General features: G+C 40.7%; 1 protein-coding gene across 1 annotated transcript in view; it reads right to left on the reverse strand.

Moving 5' to 3' along the window:
* Positions 1-21,219, reverse strand: part of LOC310937743 (partitioning defective 3 homolog) — a gene marked incomplete at both ends in the record, with an annotated part of 330,453 nt that overhangs the window by 163,530 nt on the left and 145,704 nt on the right. Inside the window, 7 exons of the mRNA XM_083902083.1 lie at positions 5,716-5,844; positions 6,276-6,415; positions 9,836-10,023; positions 10,951-11,178; positions 13,531-13,656; positions 17,650-17,733; positions 18,433-18,536. Of these exons, the coding sequence (XP_083758209.1) occupies positions 5,716-5,844; positions 6,276-6,415; positions 9,836-10,023; positions 10,951-11,178; positions 13,531-13,656; positions 17,650-17,733; positions 18,433-18,536 (999 nt within the window). The remainder of the gene's footprint in view (positions 1-5,715; positions 5,845-6,275; positions 6,416-9,835; positions 10,024-10,950; positions 11,179-13,530; positions 13,657-17,649; positions 17,734-18,432; positions 18,537-21,219) is intronic.

Raw genomic sequence — 21,219 nt, forward strand, 5'->3', positions numbered from 1 at the left:
CTGGCAGAGGAACAATCGCAGCCCTTGCCGTCTCCGATGTCCCTTGACGGAGTGACAGACACTTAAAAAAATATTTCATGCAGTCGAAAACGATGGAGAGGCTCTCCGACAGGTTCTCCATAACTTAAGTAGAGCACTTTATGCAGGAGTATAAATTGGGCTTAGCTCTACCTGTGACACCAGAGCAAGGAGTGACATCACTTTTTGGACAATTGTTACTACTTGTTGTACAGTGAATCATGATATTTGACTTAATATAGCACGAAAAACGGAAGCAGGAACAAAAAACTCCACACCACAAAGGCACGCAAGGTCACCTAAAAGGCACAGCAAAATAAATTGTAAACATTGATCCACACATGTAGTCCTCATGGAGACCAAAACCTGGTTGTATTAATGCAGAACCTAATTTCTGAGGAACTGCTTCAGTCTTGCACTAAGATTTGTGTGTGTGCGAGAGCATAGTGTTGTTGAAGTGACAGATAGGAGAGCTTAGGCAGAGACTAATGCCTTTTAATTTAGGCACAGCCTCCACCGAACAGCAAACCATTCATATTTGTATTATCTCCACAGTTACTTTTCAGTTGTTGCTGCAGTTTAATTTTCAAGTATTCTTCTATAATTGTATTTTCTTGTCACCTCTTATCTTTTTGAACTCATGCATTACTTTACCATTAGTTCAGGCACCATAAATAATAAAAGTAAGTAACCAGGTGTGGTTGTCTGTTGGTTTTACTAAAGATGTTAGTGATGTTCACAACATATATGTATTCACTTAGTCCATAATAATAATTAAAAACGTACCTGTTTCAAATTTTGCCTACTTGTATATTTAAATTATCTTTAACATTTACAGCAATCAGTGACACTTCAAGCACACAGTTAATTCTACTGTCGTGTCCTGTTACATATATATATATATAATATATATTATAAGATACAAATGCCAGTAAATCAGCAAATATTACAAAACATTGGTGAAAATGTTGAAACAACAGATAGATATTCCAATGGAAATTGCGGTTGTTAAACTGTAGACACTAGAAAATAAACACTAGACTGTCACAAGAATGTCTTACCATCACATAGTGCACCCTGGGAAATGTTTATTCTGGGCCATAGAGCACTGACATGTTGGGAGAACTGCTGCTACACAAACAAAATTGCCAGTATACCCTAAAAAAAGTACAATTTACTACTTAGCAGACAGTACTGGCCCATTTCATTCACTGCATTAAACATAAAGAAACAGGCATCTGAGATATGGCCAGTTGTGTGGCTGACTACACAAGTGAGACCCAAAGATTATCTGAAGAAAACTGAGTCAATATATACCTTCATGCATATCATGGGTTTTCACTATGAATTTCTACTTATGCACATCTGCCCCTATGATGATACAAGTTCCTCTGAATTAAACACCACACATAGAGGCAGGAGCAGTCCTTTTGACTTATTAAGTCTGCTGTAATCCTGCCTCGCAATCACTGATCCAACATCCCAGAGCTGTCAGGTGATGGAGCAGCACTTCACCTGACGAGGGACTTTGTTCACACAGCCATTGATCAGAGCCTCCTACTGCGGCCTCACATTTCAAGTTAAGCTCTCGGTGAGAAACATGCCTGGATGTTTCTTACTTGTCTTGTCTCAACTCTTTTTAATGAACATGTCTTATACACTGAAGGTCATGCCGTTCATCCTATAGAATCTAACAGGTTTAATAAAGCATACACTATTCTTCTTTTCTCCAGGTATACTATAGATCAGGGGTGTCAAACTCATTGTAAGTCAGGGGTCACATACAGAGCACTGCAACGTTTCCCTTTGTTTTGCATTTAATGAATCTTTTCACAAAGCATATAATGACAAACCTGAAAATGTTAAGCCTAAGTTTACCATTAACACATGTGCATTGCAACATACAGATCACAGTGGATCGACAAAGGTATACAACATTGAATCCAAGTATCTGGAACTAAAAATTCTAGTATTTCACATTATGATTAGACAAGTCGAGATCTAGAAATTATTTTACTACCCATCTATGTAGTATTCCTGAAACTAAAGTGGGAGCTAATAAAAATGTGACGCCAGAGGACAAATTAGGAATTACTGTATCTATAACTACATAATCGTAGTTGATTATCTTGAATGTAGTTTTAAATGAACAGTGGTCAATGAAGCGCAGGGGAGATATTACCTCCAGGACTGTAGTTGTGGCTGCTCCAGGTTAACTTTAACCTTACTTCTACAGATAGGGGATGAACAGGCAGACACTCAGATGATCTGCTAGAGTCTGAGCATTTATTTCTCTCAACAGGCTTGGAACACAACACATATTTACCCCACTTCATAGTGACTAATGCTAACTCTGCCCATACACTGGCTTCTCTCTCTTCACAAACCCATACATAGCGTTGCTCTCTCTCACTCTCTCTCTCCCTGCACATACACTTTGCCCGGTTCTGGCCTGCGGGCCATATGTTTGACACTCCTGCTATAGTTATAGTTATAGTAACAAGTGACCTCGTTACTATTATAGTTCCATTTGAAAATGGCATGCAGATAAACATTGTGTGCATCCAGAGGAGCATTTCAACAGTCAGAGGTTGTTTGCATGCATAACTGTGTACCATGTGTACCATTATGTGTACCATTACATTACACTGGGCTAGCCCATAGTAACACAACAGGATGCTGATTCTGAATGTAAAAGTGAAACTGTAAGTAAGTCTTAACATCTCTTTTTGTTCACAGCTGAGAGTGGAGATGTGGTCAATAATAAAAGTATTTGGAAGTGACTGCATCATTGTTGCAAGATTTATGTTTCTGTCCATTCAGATTAACACACGGCCTTTCTAACAAAAATTGAGCCAGGAAACTTTGCAGTTTTGGGGGTGGTGTGGTGGAGGACAGACCGTTGAGCAGTACAATAATAGACTAATGTGGATGCAGCCTAAGAGAGAAGAAAGACGTATTCTAAAGCAGCCCTCAAAAGTGAGGTTACAGCTGCAGTTATTTTTTTCTGAAACTCATGCCTCAAAACGACATGCATATATTGACATCCTTGGAGTAGAGCAGGAGCAGCAACAGCACAGACAAAGACAGGGAGAACTGACAGAGGCAACGCCCCATTCTTCTCGATTGCCGTTTAACCTTTTCTCCTCACAGTGAGTACATGTTTATTGAAAAAAATTGAGAGCTACCGCTATCGCTGCTTAAGGCCTGTCAAAATACACCCCGACCGTGGTAATTAAAGACGCTATGCAAACATGCTGGGAGGGTAAATTAATTCCTCTGGGGGTGCGAGCACTAGGCCTGGCACACAATAAAACATCCAAACAAAAGGAGATTTCCAGCGCTGACATTAAACATCAGCAGGCAAATGTCAAGTAGACAAAAAAAGCTCCTCTCCATTTTCATCTATGGATCTCCTGCCAGTGTGTGTGTGTGTGTGTGTGTGTGTGTGTGTGTGTCGGAAGACAATACAACAACAGATGTCGGCAGTTCTCTGGCATGTCACTCACGCTGCATTTTAAAACATCATCATCATCTCATTATCATTCAGGGAATTAGATAAATGACAGCACGGAGGCAGCCATCCTTACAAGTGTGTTGATAGGTGTCCTTGCACTTGAGTGTGTAGCGCACAAACACACACACACACACACACACACACACACACACACACACACACACACACACACACACACACACACACACACACACACACACACACACACACACACACACACACACACTAACTGCCACCTTACACTTAGTAAGTGTAAGGTGGCAGTTACCAGCCATGTTTTTCCACCATGCTTTACTTGCAATAACCGTCAGCGAGAGAGTCTCGGCCTCCTTATCTGATTTTTATGAACATACTTGGAGGGATTATTGAGATTTGTGAGGCTCTGCTGTAAACTGTGAAAGTGGGAACGAGAGAGAGAGGAACAGTAAGGGAGAGCAAAATGCTAATATATAAGGGATGAAATATTAAGTATCTCTCTCACAGCATTTGGAAGTTGGTCAAGAGGAAAAAAAGAAAAACACAGTGAGAAAGAGATTATAAGATGGTGTTTCTATGATGAGCTTTTTTCACATTGTGTCATGCCCCAGGAGCTGAGTGAGTGTAGACATCAAACTCTCACACACTCATGAGTTGACAGTTCAGGGGCAGCTGTGCATTTTTAACACACCTTACAGCATCATTCAGCTGCCGTCGAGGCTGCCGAGGAACATAAATCAGTTCAATGGGTCTATCTAGTTAGCATCTTAGCATTCGTTTTGTGGTTTAAAGCATTTTGAGTGACTTGAAGGCCACAGGTTTGATGGCGGGAGAAGACAGTGATATCATATGCAGTCACAGGAAGATAACATGCTTAAAAGTGTGCAAGGTTCTTGTACACATGCATGAGTCAGTTTGTTGCTTTTTGAACGTGAAACAGATGTGAACAGAGGAGAGGGCATCTTCTACAAAGAGAACAGAGGGCAGAATTTATCTGTAAACAACTGGGCCTGAAATGAGATTCCCCGTTTTTCAAACACGAACAATTGCCACCGATGTGAAAATAACTGCAAAGCTGTAGAGGAGCTAAGTCTAGCAGGTGATGCATTGCAAAACTGAAAAAAAGCACAGTCGTAGCAGTAGTAGGAGAGCAGAATTTCTCACAGAGGGCTATTACTGTACAGGTTGAACAGCTCACAGTGGGGTTAACAGCGTGGGTGCCAGGCTGAGTATTATGGGTAGGAGTGAGGTTGGTATCAGGGGCCTCTGGTCTGCCAAGGTGCAGTGATGCTCGAGCCTGCTGTCAGAGCCGCATAGTACGGGCTGGACGAGGGCAGTCGCCTCACCATCTGTTGCACGACAGCCAAAGTCACCCTGTACGTAGGCTGCGTGTTTGAGAGTGTACTGGAAATGAGCCCATGCCAGTGTGCATGTCCATGAGTGTGTGTGGATATATCCAAGCTACAGCCGTCTGCTTCTACACATCATTATCAGTGTACATGTGTGAGTCATCATATTAAACGTGATTGTGTCTCCTGGTCACTTGCTTCTGTTTGTAAATGTGTATTTGACCATAAGTCAGTGTTCATTTTCACAAAGAGTGTGAATGTGTGCGATTACGCCCTGAGCTGTATTTGTGTGTATGTAATAATACCTTCATAATTCTTGATTCAGACTGGCGTATACAGTAATTCCTTTAGTGAGCAGCATTCATTGACCTCTTGGAATAATGGAATATAAAAATGTCTGGTCAGGAAGGAGATGGACTGAGAAAGCAGTTAAATGCACCTGTTACATATTTACTGACCTTCACCAGATCGCTGGATTGAGTTGACTGCTGGTGCAGGTCTCTATCTACATTTATGCTCCTCTGCTCTTTGTTGAAGCATTAATTATTAGTTGTTTATTTATGTTTTATAGAAGGAAGTATGTAAGTATGTAAGATATGTAAGGTCATGGGTCATGGCTTTGACATTGTGATGTATTGAGGAAGCATGGTTGCAAATGTAGTTGCTTAGAATTTCTAGAGGTATGAACTGGTCACAGTTACACGATTATGGAACCATGTAGACAAGAAGCCTGTAACTATAGTTACATGAGGAATAATTATCCTCTGGTGCATCACAGTGTAAGTACAGTGTACTGACCAAGAGACATCCTTCTTTCACAATGAAAAAAAGGCAATTTGCTGACAAGGAACTCACCACTTCTCTGGGTAGCAGGGGATCCTCCTGACGAGTCACCAACAGGTTCACGATCCCACCCATGGGTGTGGCTCGTAGCAGGGCCACCACCTCTTCCTGGGTCTTGCCATTAAGGTCTGTTCCACTGACCTGCAAACACACACACATGCACACCAGCAAAACTAAAATCAAAGAGGTCTCTGATTTTAACAAGGGGAAATATATGGCCTACAAATAATCTTTATTCTGATAACTGATTGAGCTAGTTGGAACAGGAATTTAACATGGGTTATTTCCCCACAAAGTGAGCAGCTGATGATTTTCACGTCAGTCTGACTGAAGTTTAATCAAAATATTTTCCATCTAACCACCACCTTCTGTAATTCAACACTGTTTTACAGCCACAGGGAACAACACATGCTATTTGACGTATTTCAACAGATCTCACTGAGATTGAATGGTGGAACAAAGCCATGTCATCAAGCGTCATTAGTGTGTGAAACAGCACATAATCTTAAAAGAACACAACCACTTAAGTCAACACTATGAAATGTTTAGGAGGTTAAAGGGAGATGCCTCACCTCCAGCAGCCGATCTCCAGCTTTCAGTCGGCCATCTTGGATGGCAGCCCCTCGAGGAAGGATGTTTTTGACATAAATGGGAGCACAACCACCAATGGGGACATCTCTCGAGGTGATGCTGAAGCCGAGACCCTCTGGGCCTAAGAGAAAAAAAATACAATTGAAAAAATGTAAACATTGAAAAAAATTACTAACGCACAACTTCCTTGACATGACAAAATGGTCAGAGATTTAGAGCGTAGAGATTTTGGTGTCTTACTCAAGGACATTGTTTGGGGTTAATGTTACCAACAGAGCTTCCTGGACCTGGGCAGTAAATAAAAGAGTTCATACAGAGTCTGCCTGCTCTTGTACTATTTTAGTGAGATTAATAATTTACAAATCAGTGAAGAAAATCCGCTGCAACATGCAAAACAAAAGTATGACAGTAATGTTTTATTAATTTTTATCTAGTCATTGTTATTCCAAAGTACCTAACTAGGATATCACTCTCACTATGACTCTAAGAAATAGATTAAGCTCTGAAATCCTTTTCTACCAGATTGTCTTCTTATGCCAGTGTAACATGTACAGTGGCATGTGGTAGACTGTTTTACCCCCATCTAACTTTCATGATAAAGTGAGCCTTAAATGTGCTTAATATAAACAGCAGTGATCTTTATTTGTACACAACAGTTGTTTATATGTTCTTGAAAAGTGCCATATGCCATTTTTAAGTGCAGCGAGTGGTGAGGCTAAATTCAGGGGTTAAATCAGAGAAAACCTTTAAAGTATCAGCTGTGCAAAGCCATTTGCCTTAGGTTTTAAGGCTGACCTTTACGCTTCATCAAATGAATAGCTGCTCTGGAGGAAGTGGGCAAATACAATAACGGATAAATAAGATGGTCTCAAGACTGACCTTTTCTGCTGACCAGACCAAAATTTGTCAAATAAAGCAAAACAAAAAAAGGTTTGAAATGTCAGCCAGGGAATGATGTAACTCACATAAATTGTGTTTGTCTGTTATTTTTTTTGACATAATATTAAAAGAATGCAATTCCACTGCTACATAATGTTATTAGACAGTAACTAAGAGCAGTGTTCAAAGATGGAGGCTTCTCTGATGGTAACATTGGTGATTAGTATTCATGTCAAAGTAGATGCTCATTTCACTGAGCTGTCAGCACCTCTGATGGTTCATGATCTACTTCTCCAAGTGTGTCTGTGCAGCAGTCTGTGGAACTGTCTGTCATCTCACTGACAGTGATGGTGTTGATGATCGGGAGAAAGAGAGAGAGAAAGTGCAGATGACAACTTTCTCATGGCTTCCGCACATAAACAAAACTTGCAGGAAAGGTGATGAAGAGGTTGCTTACAAAGTCAGAAAGTTGAGCTGCTGAAGATGACAATGTGCTATGATCTCCCCATCACTGCACCATAACTAAGCAGACAGAAATAGCTGTAGCTCTTAGTGCTGAACATTAAATCTGCCTCTTTGAGTGACAACTTTCATTACAAAGTCACACCGGCTGCCATGGCAATCAGTCAACTTCTCTGTGCTGTGGCTATAAGGTAAATACAACCACAGTGTAGAGAGGTCATTCTCATTTGTTCACTGGGTACTAGGGATTTCGGGGGTTTTATTTCTCAGGGTGAGCACTGGGGAGTGACCACAGTGATGTGTTGCTGCACTCTTTGTCTACATAGGATACAATGAGTCAGTCTGGAATCATGAAAATATAAACATATAGGGTAGTTTATGGTAGATCTAATTTTCCACAAAATTGGTTGTACATTTAAGTATTTCTCAAATAATATTTAGAAGATTATTACTGAGCATGTGTTACATTTGACAGTTTCCATTTATTTAGAAAAGCTGGTCATGTTGTCTCTTTCATATCCACCACATCGAGAGCTTTGTTCAGTGACCCCACACCCCCTCCTCACCCATGTCAGTCTCTGGCCAGCCAAATGAACGGAACCAAACTCTGCCCTTCGTACGATAGTGCAGTTAAAGTCTCCAATCAGGCAATCAGGAAAATGCATCTCTAATAGGCCTGCAGTAATTAACCACTGACGTCTTTATTTTGGGTAATAGAAGAGCAGAATCAAAGTAATTGTATTCCTTTTCTGTATTAGTCGGAATCCTGGCTCCAATAAGCTAATTAAACAGCAAACATGAGGAGCGGCTGAGTTCCATTACAATGACTTAATGGGCTGCATGTGTCCTTTTCAACTGCAGTATTTGATTAAGGCACTCTTGTTTATTTGCCACGCAAGATCTGCTTCTGCCACTCAGAACTCATGAGATACTTGGGTCGAATTGCAACAATCACAATCATTCAAAAACAAAACAGCTGAACCCTGTCTAAAAGTGCATCAGTACTGGTGAAGTCTGATAGTGATCAAACGGACCCATCAAGACAGATTTCAGTAGCACATTTAGATTATTTCAGACTTTACTGCACAGTTGGATTTCCAATTTAACAACATTTGGACAGTCATTTATCTCCATTTACTATTTATGGATGGCTTGAAGTTTACAAGTGAGGCACATCCAGTTCAGTAAGCTCCATTTAAAACATGAGCAATCATCTCAGGAGACTATTTCTGTCACTTGGGAAGACACATACTTTTAAGAATTATGAATGGTGCTGAATTAGACCATGGTCCAATGTTGCTGGTGAAAATAAACTGAACTACTGGCATGGGTCTCTTGCTGGAGCCACACCAGACTTTCTCTGGCATGGTTTTAAATAAAGTGAATGATAAAATGATGGCTGGTGTGCAGAAAATATGAGGAATTTTATCACATTAGAAGGAAATAAATATAACTTGCAGCCTAGTGCTTGGGGACCTTTGCCAAAGATATTAGAGCAGCTTGTGACTGCTTTTCCCCTGAGGTGAGTTGCTTTTAGCCCTCACTGCTGCCCTCACTTGCTGGTCTTTTCCCTAAAGCTCACCACTAAGGCCTCTGTGCCAGCTTCTAACTAAACATCTGCTCCCACTGACAGGAAAAGGAGAGAGAGTTGTCCCCACTGCACGATTTTATTTCACAAGCAACTGCTTGTCGAAATGTGTGCAGATATTAGAAAAGATGAAAATGAGATGGGGGGGCCTGGCAGTGAAACCACCACAATGACTGGCTAAGATATACAATGCTCCAATATCACAACAAACCACCCTCAGCTGCAGGCAGACTTGATTGCTGAATGCCAATATCCCAGCCACAATATTGAGGTGATGCAGCCTGAGTGCATCAAAGCACAATCTTTCAAGATGCGGTAGATTTTTGTTTGCGTTTGGCTTGCGCCGTTAAACTTAACCCAGAGGCAAGAAGAGATTACGGACTATTTTCTCAGAGATTTATGGTTTTCTTTGGCATCCCTGAATCTTTTGTTTATCGTAGTGAAAATAAATACATGGTGAAAGGGCCCTTTGTCCTCTTAACCATAGCAAGGAGTATATTTTCAATTCATGACTCCTGCTACTTGATACCACCATGGAGTTAATTGTTCTCATGGGAAAAAATAACATTTCACTTTATACAGCTAACCACGAGTGTTACTGCTGGTTCTTACCCTTCTTTAACTGAATGTTGAATCTGCGGCCATTGTTCTTCAGGTAGGAGCTGGTGGGCGTGTTTGTGCTTATTCTGCGCTGCAGGGAGGGGGAGGGGGCTGAGGAAGTCCTGGTGATCAAGGTGTGGGGTAATGTTGTGTACCGTCGGTTTGGCTCTGGAGTGCTTCCTGACAGTGGGCCCTGGTGGCTACATGAGGAAAGCAAAGATCACAGTTAGATTTATGACAACAGAAACAGGTGATAACATCATGGTATTAAAGCAAAATGTGACACTGACGATAGGTATCCTGACGATTTGAAGCTCTTATTGTGAAATAGATGTGGAGGGCATTATTGACAGCTGCAAGAAAATTGCATCAATTTGTTGATGAAAATGTAGTTGTTCTGTTGATGAAGTTGTGATTGTGTTGACTCATCCATGCTGTGTCTTGTGTCACTAACAATAGAACATCCTTTTTTTAAAGTCATTATGATCATTAACAGACTTACTCCACTTAAAATGCAAAATTATGAATATTTAATGAAGACCATAAACCCATAGACAAGCATCTGTGAGAAACACCACGTTTTACTTTCTGGAATTCAGCCAAAGGCATTACAGAAATTAACAGTAACTACGGGTATTTAAAACGGGCTTTTAAAGAGATGATCATTGATGTGGGTGCCAAGGTTGCAGGTAGGATTTCTTATGAAGCTTCTGTCTTCCATTTTATTGTGTAGCTTCTAAACTATGATGGACTCACAGTAAATATGTTATGGATGAGTCATCAGCTGGTATAATTAAAACTGGACTAGTAGTGAGTGATACATAAATATATACATGTGTGTGTCCAAATATGGATAGCTATGGACAATGTATTTAAGATTAGGTTTTTTTTTTTTGTATATTTAACCACTCAAGCATGCACCAAGGATATGGAAGACAGAACATACAATGACATGCATACAGTAAATTAAATGAGTGCCCAGGTTACTTTTCTGGTGCATGCACATTTGACATACCTGTGTGGACACAGAATGGTCTCACATCCTGGACTGCACATGGACATCAGAGTTTATACAGGCCCAAATGCAAGATAACACAACTCACTGATAAAGTCAAGGTCAAACCTACTTGTGGTTGAGGCCCAGTTGTGGTCCAGGCCTAGCTGCAGGCCGCCCCACTAGACTGGACCTGTCCCCTGGCTTTTGAATTGCTTGGCTGAAGAAGATTCTGCCGGACTGGTTTGGGCTGTGTTCGCTTTGGCCTGACAAAAACTCGTACTGCCTCTTCATGACTGCAGGGACCACATGGAAGAGGATGACCGGGGAACGCATGGCCTGCTTGAAAATGTTCTGGGCTCTGGAGGTGATACAGACAAAGTGTAGGGGTCAGGCAGACAAAAATAAATGAGTCTTAACATGATAAGAGATACTATAAGAAGGACTATAATGTACTATCATAGCTTGGCAGATATAGAGGGATAACAGGGGCTATGATGTACTGTATGTTGAGTGGCGATAGGGAAGAGTGAAGGTTAGCATGGCGAATCGCAGCAGCTGCACTCAGCAGAAAGTACTTTATCTGTAATTACCAGCATCAAGACAGGAAAGAGATAAGGATGGTGAATGGTGAGTCAGTAATGACAAATTATATACTGTGCATTATTTATTATGCCAGAGAAACATATTGTATGTAGAGAATCTAAATGTGTCTCCAGTATAGTGGTCTGTGCGGTTGGAGAAGAGTGGACAAGAGTTGACTCAACAACAGTGAAGATGAATCATGTACGATGGAAACTTTCCAGACAATGAGGTTCCAAAATAAGCCGAGAGTCACTTCACTCCTTTCACACAAAATGAGAAAAAAAAATCCAAAACACACACTGAGTCTCATGTGAGTTTTAGGGGTGAAATAAGCAAAGACAAGAGCTCAACATCACTCCCACACTCAAGAATTGTTTAGTCTGGTTTGCTGGCGGTACTTAGCATATAGATAGGCTTGCCATGAACAACCCACGGAGCAGTATAAGAGGTGTGGTAGATGTCTGGAATCCAACAGTCCCAACCCGTGCTTCCAGACCTCTATTACCACACCCGTAATACCATGTTGATTCTGTCCAAATGATAGTCACTAAGCTGCTTTCAGCACAACAGACGGCGCTTCATTCAAACGGTGTCACAGAGGTGAGACGTGAAGGCCATATTGAGGCACTTCTGTGGGATTTGGTTTCTCTCATCTTTATTCTTATGGTAATTTACAAAAATCACTCACACGTGCACGGTGAGAGGTGATGACTTGAGTGAGTGTGTGTTTGTGTGTGTGCATTTGTACACAAAATGTGTTCCCACATGCACATATACTGAGCCATCACTCCAATAATCAGCCTCTATGCGAGCCTGATTGAATAATAAATTACACTATCAATGCATCATTACATATAGTTAGATTAAACGGCTCAAAATATTTACCCATGCAAAACAATCCAAGGATATTAGACAATCACTTTGAATTGTTGCTCTGTGCAGTACACAATCAGGGGGTGGAGTATTTTTTGCTCCTTCATTTTCGTACAGAATTACAAACATTATATGCATCTGGAGGCTGAGGAGGAGGAGTGTGTTTGGCAGACGAGGGTAAGTGCGGAACACTGCAAAACATTGCTCCCTTATGAATTTGGGTTGAAAGCCTCTTTCACAGTAGAAAAGGCTTGAAAAGAAAATTGGAATGTTTACTAATGACAATGGCAACATTTTGAAAAGATAAATATCATAAAACCTTACTGCCTTTGCACACGGTCTGGTGAGCACATTTCCACAATGTGGGGAGGTACCTTTGATAATTTAACTTTTTGCCAAAGTCGCTTATACAGTATGATGCTAGGAATGCACACACACACACAGTTGTTGAGGCAGTTTTCTAACTTCTAACTTCTAACAGATGAGGTCCAAACTTCATTTCTGACAGCTATGAGAAAGTGGCTCAGAGGCCAGTGCTTTTAGCTGACTATGCCCAGCCCAGTGTGACTGGACCTTCGTTAGCAGTAATTTTGGATATTTCTTCATGTGGAGGAGAAAACAATATGCAGGGATTTGTCGACTACCTCCATACACAGCCTTGAGAATCCTGCCTGGAGGAGACAATCTATTTGTCAGCATGGCACACAGACACATACACTCAGGAGGGTGTAAATAAGACGATAGTTCAGCATCGCCGCATGGGTCAGATGATGTGTAAGGATGCGTGAGTACACATTTATGTGAGAGAAGAGTGGCTGTGGTTAAATGTGGGGAGTCTCATGGATTACATCTTCATTCTACTTTAGAAAATAAAGAGGAGCCATGAATTGATGTATATAGAGGGGAGTGTAGGAACAGAGGTCAAAAAAATGATGAAGGACTGCAGGTCACTGAGACTTATTACAGGAAGGGCAACAACTCGGTAATATTTCTGTTTTATTGTGCAGATGTGTGGGTGTCAGGTCTCTCTCCAGTTTAGCTTCCACATTTCAACAGCAACGCTATTTGCAGTCACTGCACTTAATGCCCAACACAGAGCGTTTTGTGTGACCTGTATCATGTAGTGGACAGTGTGCAAGATTTTCTCCTACACGTAATGAACATTTACTCCATATAAGGCAAGGAAAACATTCAGATTGATAGAGTAGGGAAAATATGTTACAATCATAATTATAAGACAAACGTTAGAGCTTACTGTTCAAAGCGCAGGTTGCGAATGTCGCCCTCATTTATCTTGACTATGCAATCATTCTCCTGGAAGAGATGTTCCTTTTCAGCTTTGCCTCCCTGTTCCAGGCGTTTCACCAGCAAACCCTGAGTCCTAAAAGGATTTTTCAACAGGTTACAGATAGAAAAAATACACACACAGTCACGTACCAATACACTGATCAGCAGGCTGCAAGCTTCATCTCCATCATAAACATACAGTGATAATGTAGTGACAGTGTATCAAAGTCAAGGGGATAAATAGTAAATAAAGGGGATAAACAATTTAAGATCTAAATCTAAATGTCATCCAGAACTTGCAATAACGGTTTTTATTCCTTGTGACTACATTTTATGAATAAAATCTGTATAATTATGTATTACATCAGAAAGGTTTGAATGATCATAAAAAAAAAAAATCCATTTCACTGTAGTGATACTTAAAAACGTTCCCCAATAGGAAGTAAGTTTCTGAATAAAGTTTAGCTCTATACAGCAATGTATATGTTTGTGCTCTACTGTCAACAAAAGTTAACTTTCAAAAGTTAACTTTCAGGCCTTGAGTAGCAGTGCATTAGTAAGTTAATTTGAAGCCGCTCTCTGTCTCTCTGTCCTCCAACACGGGCCAGGTCTTATAGAAGGACAGGCTAGGTTTTTAAAGGTAATCCCAGGCAACAGCTAAGAGATCATCTTATGGCTTCAGAGAAAACTCGGCAGATGTCTACACTAAGACGAGAGCCGACAGTGCTGTAATAAATACCTAAGCAGTTTCACAGCAATCCATTCAAAGAAGGCACCCTTTACCTTGAAATATTCTGCCCCTCTCTCCCTCTTCTAAATAAATACATCAGTGAGTTCCTATGGGCTTTAGTTAGGCCCTGAGGATAAACGCACAAAGAGATCTGATGTGCGCTCCGAAAGCAGATCTACAATCTCCATCATTCTCTGAGGCGCCACATGGCTGAGGAAGCAGGTAGACTGACTGACTACAAACGCGTGGTGCCCTTTTATAAACTAAGAAAAGGTGTGGAAGCTTTTGGGAAATTAAAAATAATGATGAAATATATCAGAGCCTAAACTACTAAGAAGCCAAACTAAGGTGAGGAAACTAGGATAGAAATGTACACTGCAGTCAACGCTTTTTTTTTTCTGTGGCAAGGACATCAGCAACAAGCTTTTCATTACTCTCGGTTATTTCCCCTCATGTCAATAGCCACATAAACAACAGCACATTTAAATTGTGACCCTGTTTACAATAGACGTCAAGGGCAGATTTGCAGAGCTCTTTAGCATTTCAGCCAAACAGGGCCACTCTCAGAACATTGCTCTAATTGGCTGCATAATGTGGACATCCACGCTTACACTGCAGACTCATCTTGGCTCCTGGATGGGGGTAAATGGTTCGGCATTAAGTTGAAATTAAAGATCACAATAGGCCCTTTCCTATTTCTCTGTGCCTGAGCCAATGTTGCCAGGTCAACTTAAGTGTGCTGAACAGAGAGTAATTGTGAGCAGTGTGGACGTGGACATGATTGTGCTTTATCTCCATCAGTGTTGGCAGCTTGAAAACAAAGTATTGTGCATCTAGATTAGACTGTGGACACACTCTAATGACTTTTGATATGGTAGCAGACCAGAGACAGGGGATAAGGGAGTTTTGATCCCTAATCAGTATTCAAAGCAGCAGCGGGGAAGACTGGGGATAAAGCAGCATCTTTTAGGGATTTGAAGATGATGATTTCATGAAAGCACCATTATTGTGATGACTGTAATGCACTGCCACCCTCTCAATTCCCTCCTGTCTCACTGATGGGTTTTTTGTAGATACTTATCAGTTACTTGGGGAAAGCAAGAGCACTAACACAAAATCCAAATGGCATTCTCATAGGCTTCAAGTCAGTAAATTCATTAGTCATTGGACATTAGCACGGGGGCTTGAAGTTAGAGAATTCTCTGCAAACTCAGGAGAAAAATCTTCATTGTCTGATGGCTTTACTCCATCTTGTGGCTAGGCTGCAGAGCTGAGAAATGAGTTGAAGGAGGCCACCTGCTCTAATCTACTGCCTTTAATCAAACACAGCAATAATCCAATCATGATCCATTTATGTACGGCAATTATGTCCACACTTTGTTTACAATTGAAATTGGTCATGGAATGAGAACTTCATTAGGCAGCAAAGAATGCGTCAGCGACAGCTGTGTGTGTGGGTGTTTGGGTGTGCACGCGTGTGCTTACAGTATTGTGTAGTATCGTTGACCAGCATTGCTCACAATGAAAAGATGCAGCAAAAGTTTATGTTTGGAAACACTTCCAGGAAATATATTTCCAGGAATTATATGTCTATATTCTAAATATAAATATTGAATGTAGTTTACCACTTTGCCAGGTGTAGCTACTCAGGAATTAACAATGCAGTCAATAGCAACCAAGAAGAAGTCAACACTGTTCACTTCCCACTTGATTTATAACATCAGTAAATGATTTCCTGAGGATTTCCTAATCTCCTGTCAATGCAACATAATGATTATTTGGAACATGTGGGACATTCCCAAGTAGATTCCCATGTAGAGGAAATTAGATGAAAAAAGCACAGCACATATGAGTGACCTCCAGTGTGATTGATAGCTGCAAGTTATACCTGTGAATTTACGTTGCAAAACCTCAACCTGGCACGGGTCAAACCAAGAATCTTAACATCTCAAAACAAGAGTGTGTGCCTGTGTGCGTGTGTGTTACAGAGAGATTCTGCCTGCTGGAGTGACAGCATCTCTAAGCTCTCTCCTGCCGATGTCTTCCCCACCTGCTTGGATCTAACTTGATGGCAGTGCAGTGAAGCAAAATTGCAGGCAGCTGATGTGGGAGCCCCTGCAGTTACTTGTTTGCTGTCTGCTTTAGCTGGCTGTCTGACCCCCACGCTCCTGGTCTAGACACTAATGACAGCTCGCTGAGTCTAATGCCTCTTGTCCTGGTGCACAGGAAAGAGCTAGGCCAAGCCATTAGCATCATTCCACTGACCAGATGCTAAGTCTTATCATGTCTGAAGTTAATTGAAGGCTCTGATAGCTATTAGTGCGGTCCTTAGCAGATAGAGAAGAAATTTACTGGCAAAGCAGCACTGTTGCTGTATTTTGCAAATGCAGTCTTATTTAGTTAGAATACAAAACAGCAAATCTAACAAATTGCTGGATTTGAACTTTATTTAAGCAATATTGCTCAATGGTGTTTTATCTCTCCAGGGACTCGTGATGTTTTAAAGTGTCACGGCTTCTGAAAGAGTCAATCACACTGGGGTCAAAGCTAAATATAGTTTCATGACACTTGCTTATAAACAGCAATGGGATTAGTGTCCCAAAGAGATGACATGCAGTAGTCTTCAATGACAGCCATCCTCACTCCTTCAAATGTCATCCCATCTCATTTCCTCGCTCTGTCTTTTTCACCTCAGTCCCCTGTGTCCCTCTCACAGCACAGAGCAGTCACATTCACCTTGGTGGTGTGCCAGTCCCTTGGCGTGCACCAGAAATCTGTGTCATGCACAAGCTTTTAGTTTGATTACAACTGGCCACTTCCTCTGTCCCTTTTCTTCGGGAATAACCATAAACTACAAAGCTTTATTTCTCTTTTGCCCACTCAATGACATTTCTTACTGGCCCCAAAAAGAAAAAAAAAGAAAGCTGCTTAAATTACCTTGAAGGCACAGTGGACACTAATATAGGTTAGAATAAAAGAAAAGCATAACAAGGTTAATAATGAAAAAAAAACTGTACAGTCAGGAGCAAAACTACTTTCATCTGTTCTCTTTCTCACTGGAGGCTTCTGAGCTGTGATGGGTATTGCTGTGTAGTTTCAGCTGTGAAACACGCAAAATGAAAATTAAAGTAAATGAAAAAAGACAGCCTTGGGTAACACATAGAAACAGATGAATAAAAAAAAAATACTGTTTGAAAAAAAAAAATGAGTGAAATGAATAAAAGCGAAAATAGAGCAATGTTCCCCTGACTTCAACACAAAAGCTGCAGAACACATAATGGATGGGCAGACTAACTGCTCATTGTTGCACATGAAGCTGCATTGATTCCCAGATTTTTCTCTTTCGCTTCCTTTTACCTGACATCCTGTGAGCTGAAAGGCACAACATGGATCCCCAGGGGCCCTCCTTCATTGGACACCTCAACTGGCTTGAGCATGCCTCTGCAGGACGATGATGGATGTGGTCGAGGAGGATGCAAGAGGAGTAGAAGGAAAGGGGGGGGGGGGACACGCATGAATAAAAAATAACAAGAGTGTCAAGAAAATGCAGAAAAGCAGCATATAAAAGATGACACAGTCAAACATGACAGGGATGGTGAAGAAGTGTGGGGGAGGTTTGGGAAATGCTATTGGAGGAGCTGCTATGCTGTGTGTATACAAAGTCATCCATTACAAAGTCAGACTGGTGGACCTCAGGGTCGATTAGGGACCCAAATGGAGACTCCAATTAAGTGATTAAGATCAGACTGGTGCTAAAAGAAGACAAATTAATTGAAAATGTGTTGAGAAGGGGGGAGAGAGGGAGGGGGAGAAGGTTAATTTGTGTTAAGACAAAAAGAACACAACAGTTGATGTCGATGTGTGATTATTTTAAAGGTATCCATATGTTAAGTTGTTGAATGGAACATTATATTGTACAATAAAAATAATTAAAAAAAAAACTACTCCTTCTTTACCTCTGATATACAGCTATGCAAACACAGCAATGTGTAGGAATTTACACTTTTAGATTTAATGTTGTGAATATTACAATAAAATAAATGATATTGCAGTGTTAAAATATGTATATAAAATGGAAAGGTGGTCAATTATTTTGAGACTGCAAATTAAAAAAGAAACGTGTAGATGGCTGGCACTCACTCTAGACTGAGCACTGGTGACTGCTCCAAGGAAGAGTCTGCCCTCCCTATTGGCTCAATCCGCTCAATCCTCCTTTCTTGATTCCTGTGCTCTTCTTCCTCCTCCTAAAAAGAGGGAATTAGAAAAAGACAGGGTCAATTATTAAAAGCCTGTTTCAGCAAAGCAAAAAGCTCATTATTTCAATTTGCCTGTATTTCCATCCCCTCATCTCTTGCCTATATCTCTTCATTTTTGCTTTTAATCCAATTACCTGCAGGAACAAGTAACAGTCTCTGTTTTAAATCAAAAGAGATGTTCAGTTCAGGACAGATGGGGACCACACTGATGTTGCAGAAAAATTCCTTTCCAGCCATGAAGTGACTGCAGGGACTCAATCGATCAGGTCTGGCTTGGGGTGTGGCACCAATAACGGATATTTGCAGGGTGCAATGAGGTCTAGAGTGAAGCAGCTATGCTTGCTGTCATCTGTTTCTCTCACTCTCTTCATTTCATTTACTCGTCTTCCTTCAGGGCCATTAGGCAGCAAGGCTCGAGGGCGGCAGATTTTACAGGCAAGCCAGACGTCTGAGGACTTAACTAGACTCAGGGAAGAGACAGCAGTTTCATGGGCTCCTTAATGGGGGATAAAATCTTTATCTGAGTTCTCGTCATGAGGAAGGCGCAAAGTGAGCAGCGCACTCACATGTAGTGATGACATGCTGTTCATAGAATAGAGGAAGACATATTTAATAAAACAAGGTTCTTTTTAACGAATCATCGTCTGTTGGAGTTTAGTTGAAGAGAGAGCTGCGGAGGTTTGTGACAAGCACATCAGACTTTTGTCATTTTATTAAGAAAAAAGACGGTTTTTGCTCCCACTTCTGTTAGTAACCAATGATTCACGGGTGCATGTGAGTGTATGTGGAAGCTTGCTTCTCCTTAGGAAGGTCTGCTGCTAAAACTCTTTGCTACACTCAATGATTTCCCTGTCCCCACCCCTAACCCTCCTCTTTCTCTCTCTTTTACTTAAATGTCAAGCACATCCAAATAGGTCTTGTTCCTTTCTGGATAGTTTATGGAAATGGATTCAACCCTTTTCAGAGTCCACAATATCTTTGGTGACACAGGGTGGAGGCACAGCGAGACTCTTGGCCCCTATTTATTTAGTGGTGATGGTGGGGGCAAGGAGCAGTGAGGGCATGAAAATTTCATCAGCAGTGTGTCTTAAGAGACCTCCAACCACCCTCCCTGTCTGTGTCCTCTTCTCTAAATGAACTGTATGAAAATGAGTCAGTCACCCAGTCACCCTACCTTTCAATTACTTATCAGCTGTGGTCCTGAGCCTCCTGCTGAGCCCGTTATTTACAGTGTTCTTCATGAAACCCCCCCCCCCCCCCAGTTTGGTTGGCTGTATGTTTTTATACATACAGTCTATACAGGTACAGTACTGCGGGCTCTGCTTAAAACACCAAACTGTTGGAATCCATAAATAAACACAGAAGGTTGGAGAAGGCATTTGAAAATAGAAAAGCAGAATAGAAAGGACAATATAAGTATATGTTAAGAGATAAGATAGACAGATACTGAAGTAGGGAAGCCAAATAAATATATTGACTTTGTGAAAGTGGCAATGATGCTGAATATCTTAGTCTTGTTGGAAAAAAAAAGAGTGATCAGAGAAGTAGGGTGATTCACAGTGTATCATCACTGAAAACTATATGTAATTACAATGACTCCCAGCAACATTCTCTTCTCTGATAGTTTGCTACTGTCAGTGGGAAATTGTTTTTGGCAGGATGATATATCTTTCTTCCCCAAACACTGGTGGCAGGATCGATGGTTTGGGCCAAAAACATAGTGGAAGGTTGTGTGTGGATGTGGGAGCAACGGTTATTATATTCTTCTTCTTATTATTATTATTATTATTATAATATTAAGAATATTATGTTAAGTTATGTTTAATGTTCAGAGGTTTTGAATAAGGTTCAACTGAACAAAAGTCTTAGTTTTGTCCACATGCACACATTTTTTCTTTGATTTGCTGAAGTTTTTCATTTGTGTCTTTGTATATGTATACTTCATCGTAAATGCATTTTTTTGCAGATACTTTTATATTTCTTTATAAAATTGTGATTTCTATGACATCACAAAATGATCACAGGTTTCATCCTGGCCACCCTAATCCCTGGATATGCCACTAGGTGGGAGGCAATATTACCACAGAATGTCAAAGCAAAACATGGCAATATTTCCATTCAGATGTAAAAAATAAATAAATAAATCAATAAAATGATAAGGGATTGTGAGGAACATGGTGATAAAAATAAAATAAAAAATCATGTGAGTTAGGGAGTCAGAGGAGTCAAGGAAGACAGAGGAGACAAAGAGAGCTGCGAACCAGAATAATAGGGCAGAAAATATATAAATAAGAAGGAAAACTGCAAAGTCCAAGTGTTAAAATATTGTTTTTTAAAAGCCGGCAAAGCGAAAAGAAAAGGATTTCACTGAAAACATTTCTTAGGTGCTTTCTCCTTGACAGTGCAGTGATCTGTGTTACACAACTGTATTCAGATATTGACTTTATTTCCAAGGACATCTTTGAAACTGTTGAACAACATTGTTTGCCGAAGCACAATCATTTCAGGGCTCTGAAAGGATTTCTCATGTTTTTATAATGAAAAATGTGCTCATGTGTTTTACCTACGAAACTGAAACATATTGTCATATTATCTCGATAAAACAAATAACACGCATCTTACACCACTGGTTTCAGAATCACGCTTTTTTTTCCGGGAGTGTGTTAAAGCT

Source organism: Microchirus variegatus (genome assembly GCF_963457635.1).
Source record: "Microchirus variegatus genome assembly, chromosome: 15".
NCBI lineage: Eukaryota > Metazoa > Chordata > Actinopteri > Pleuronectiformes > Soleidae > Microchirus > Microchirus variegatus.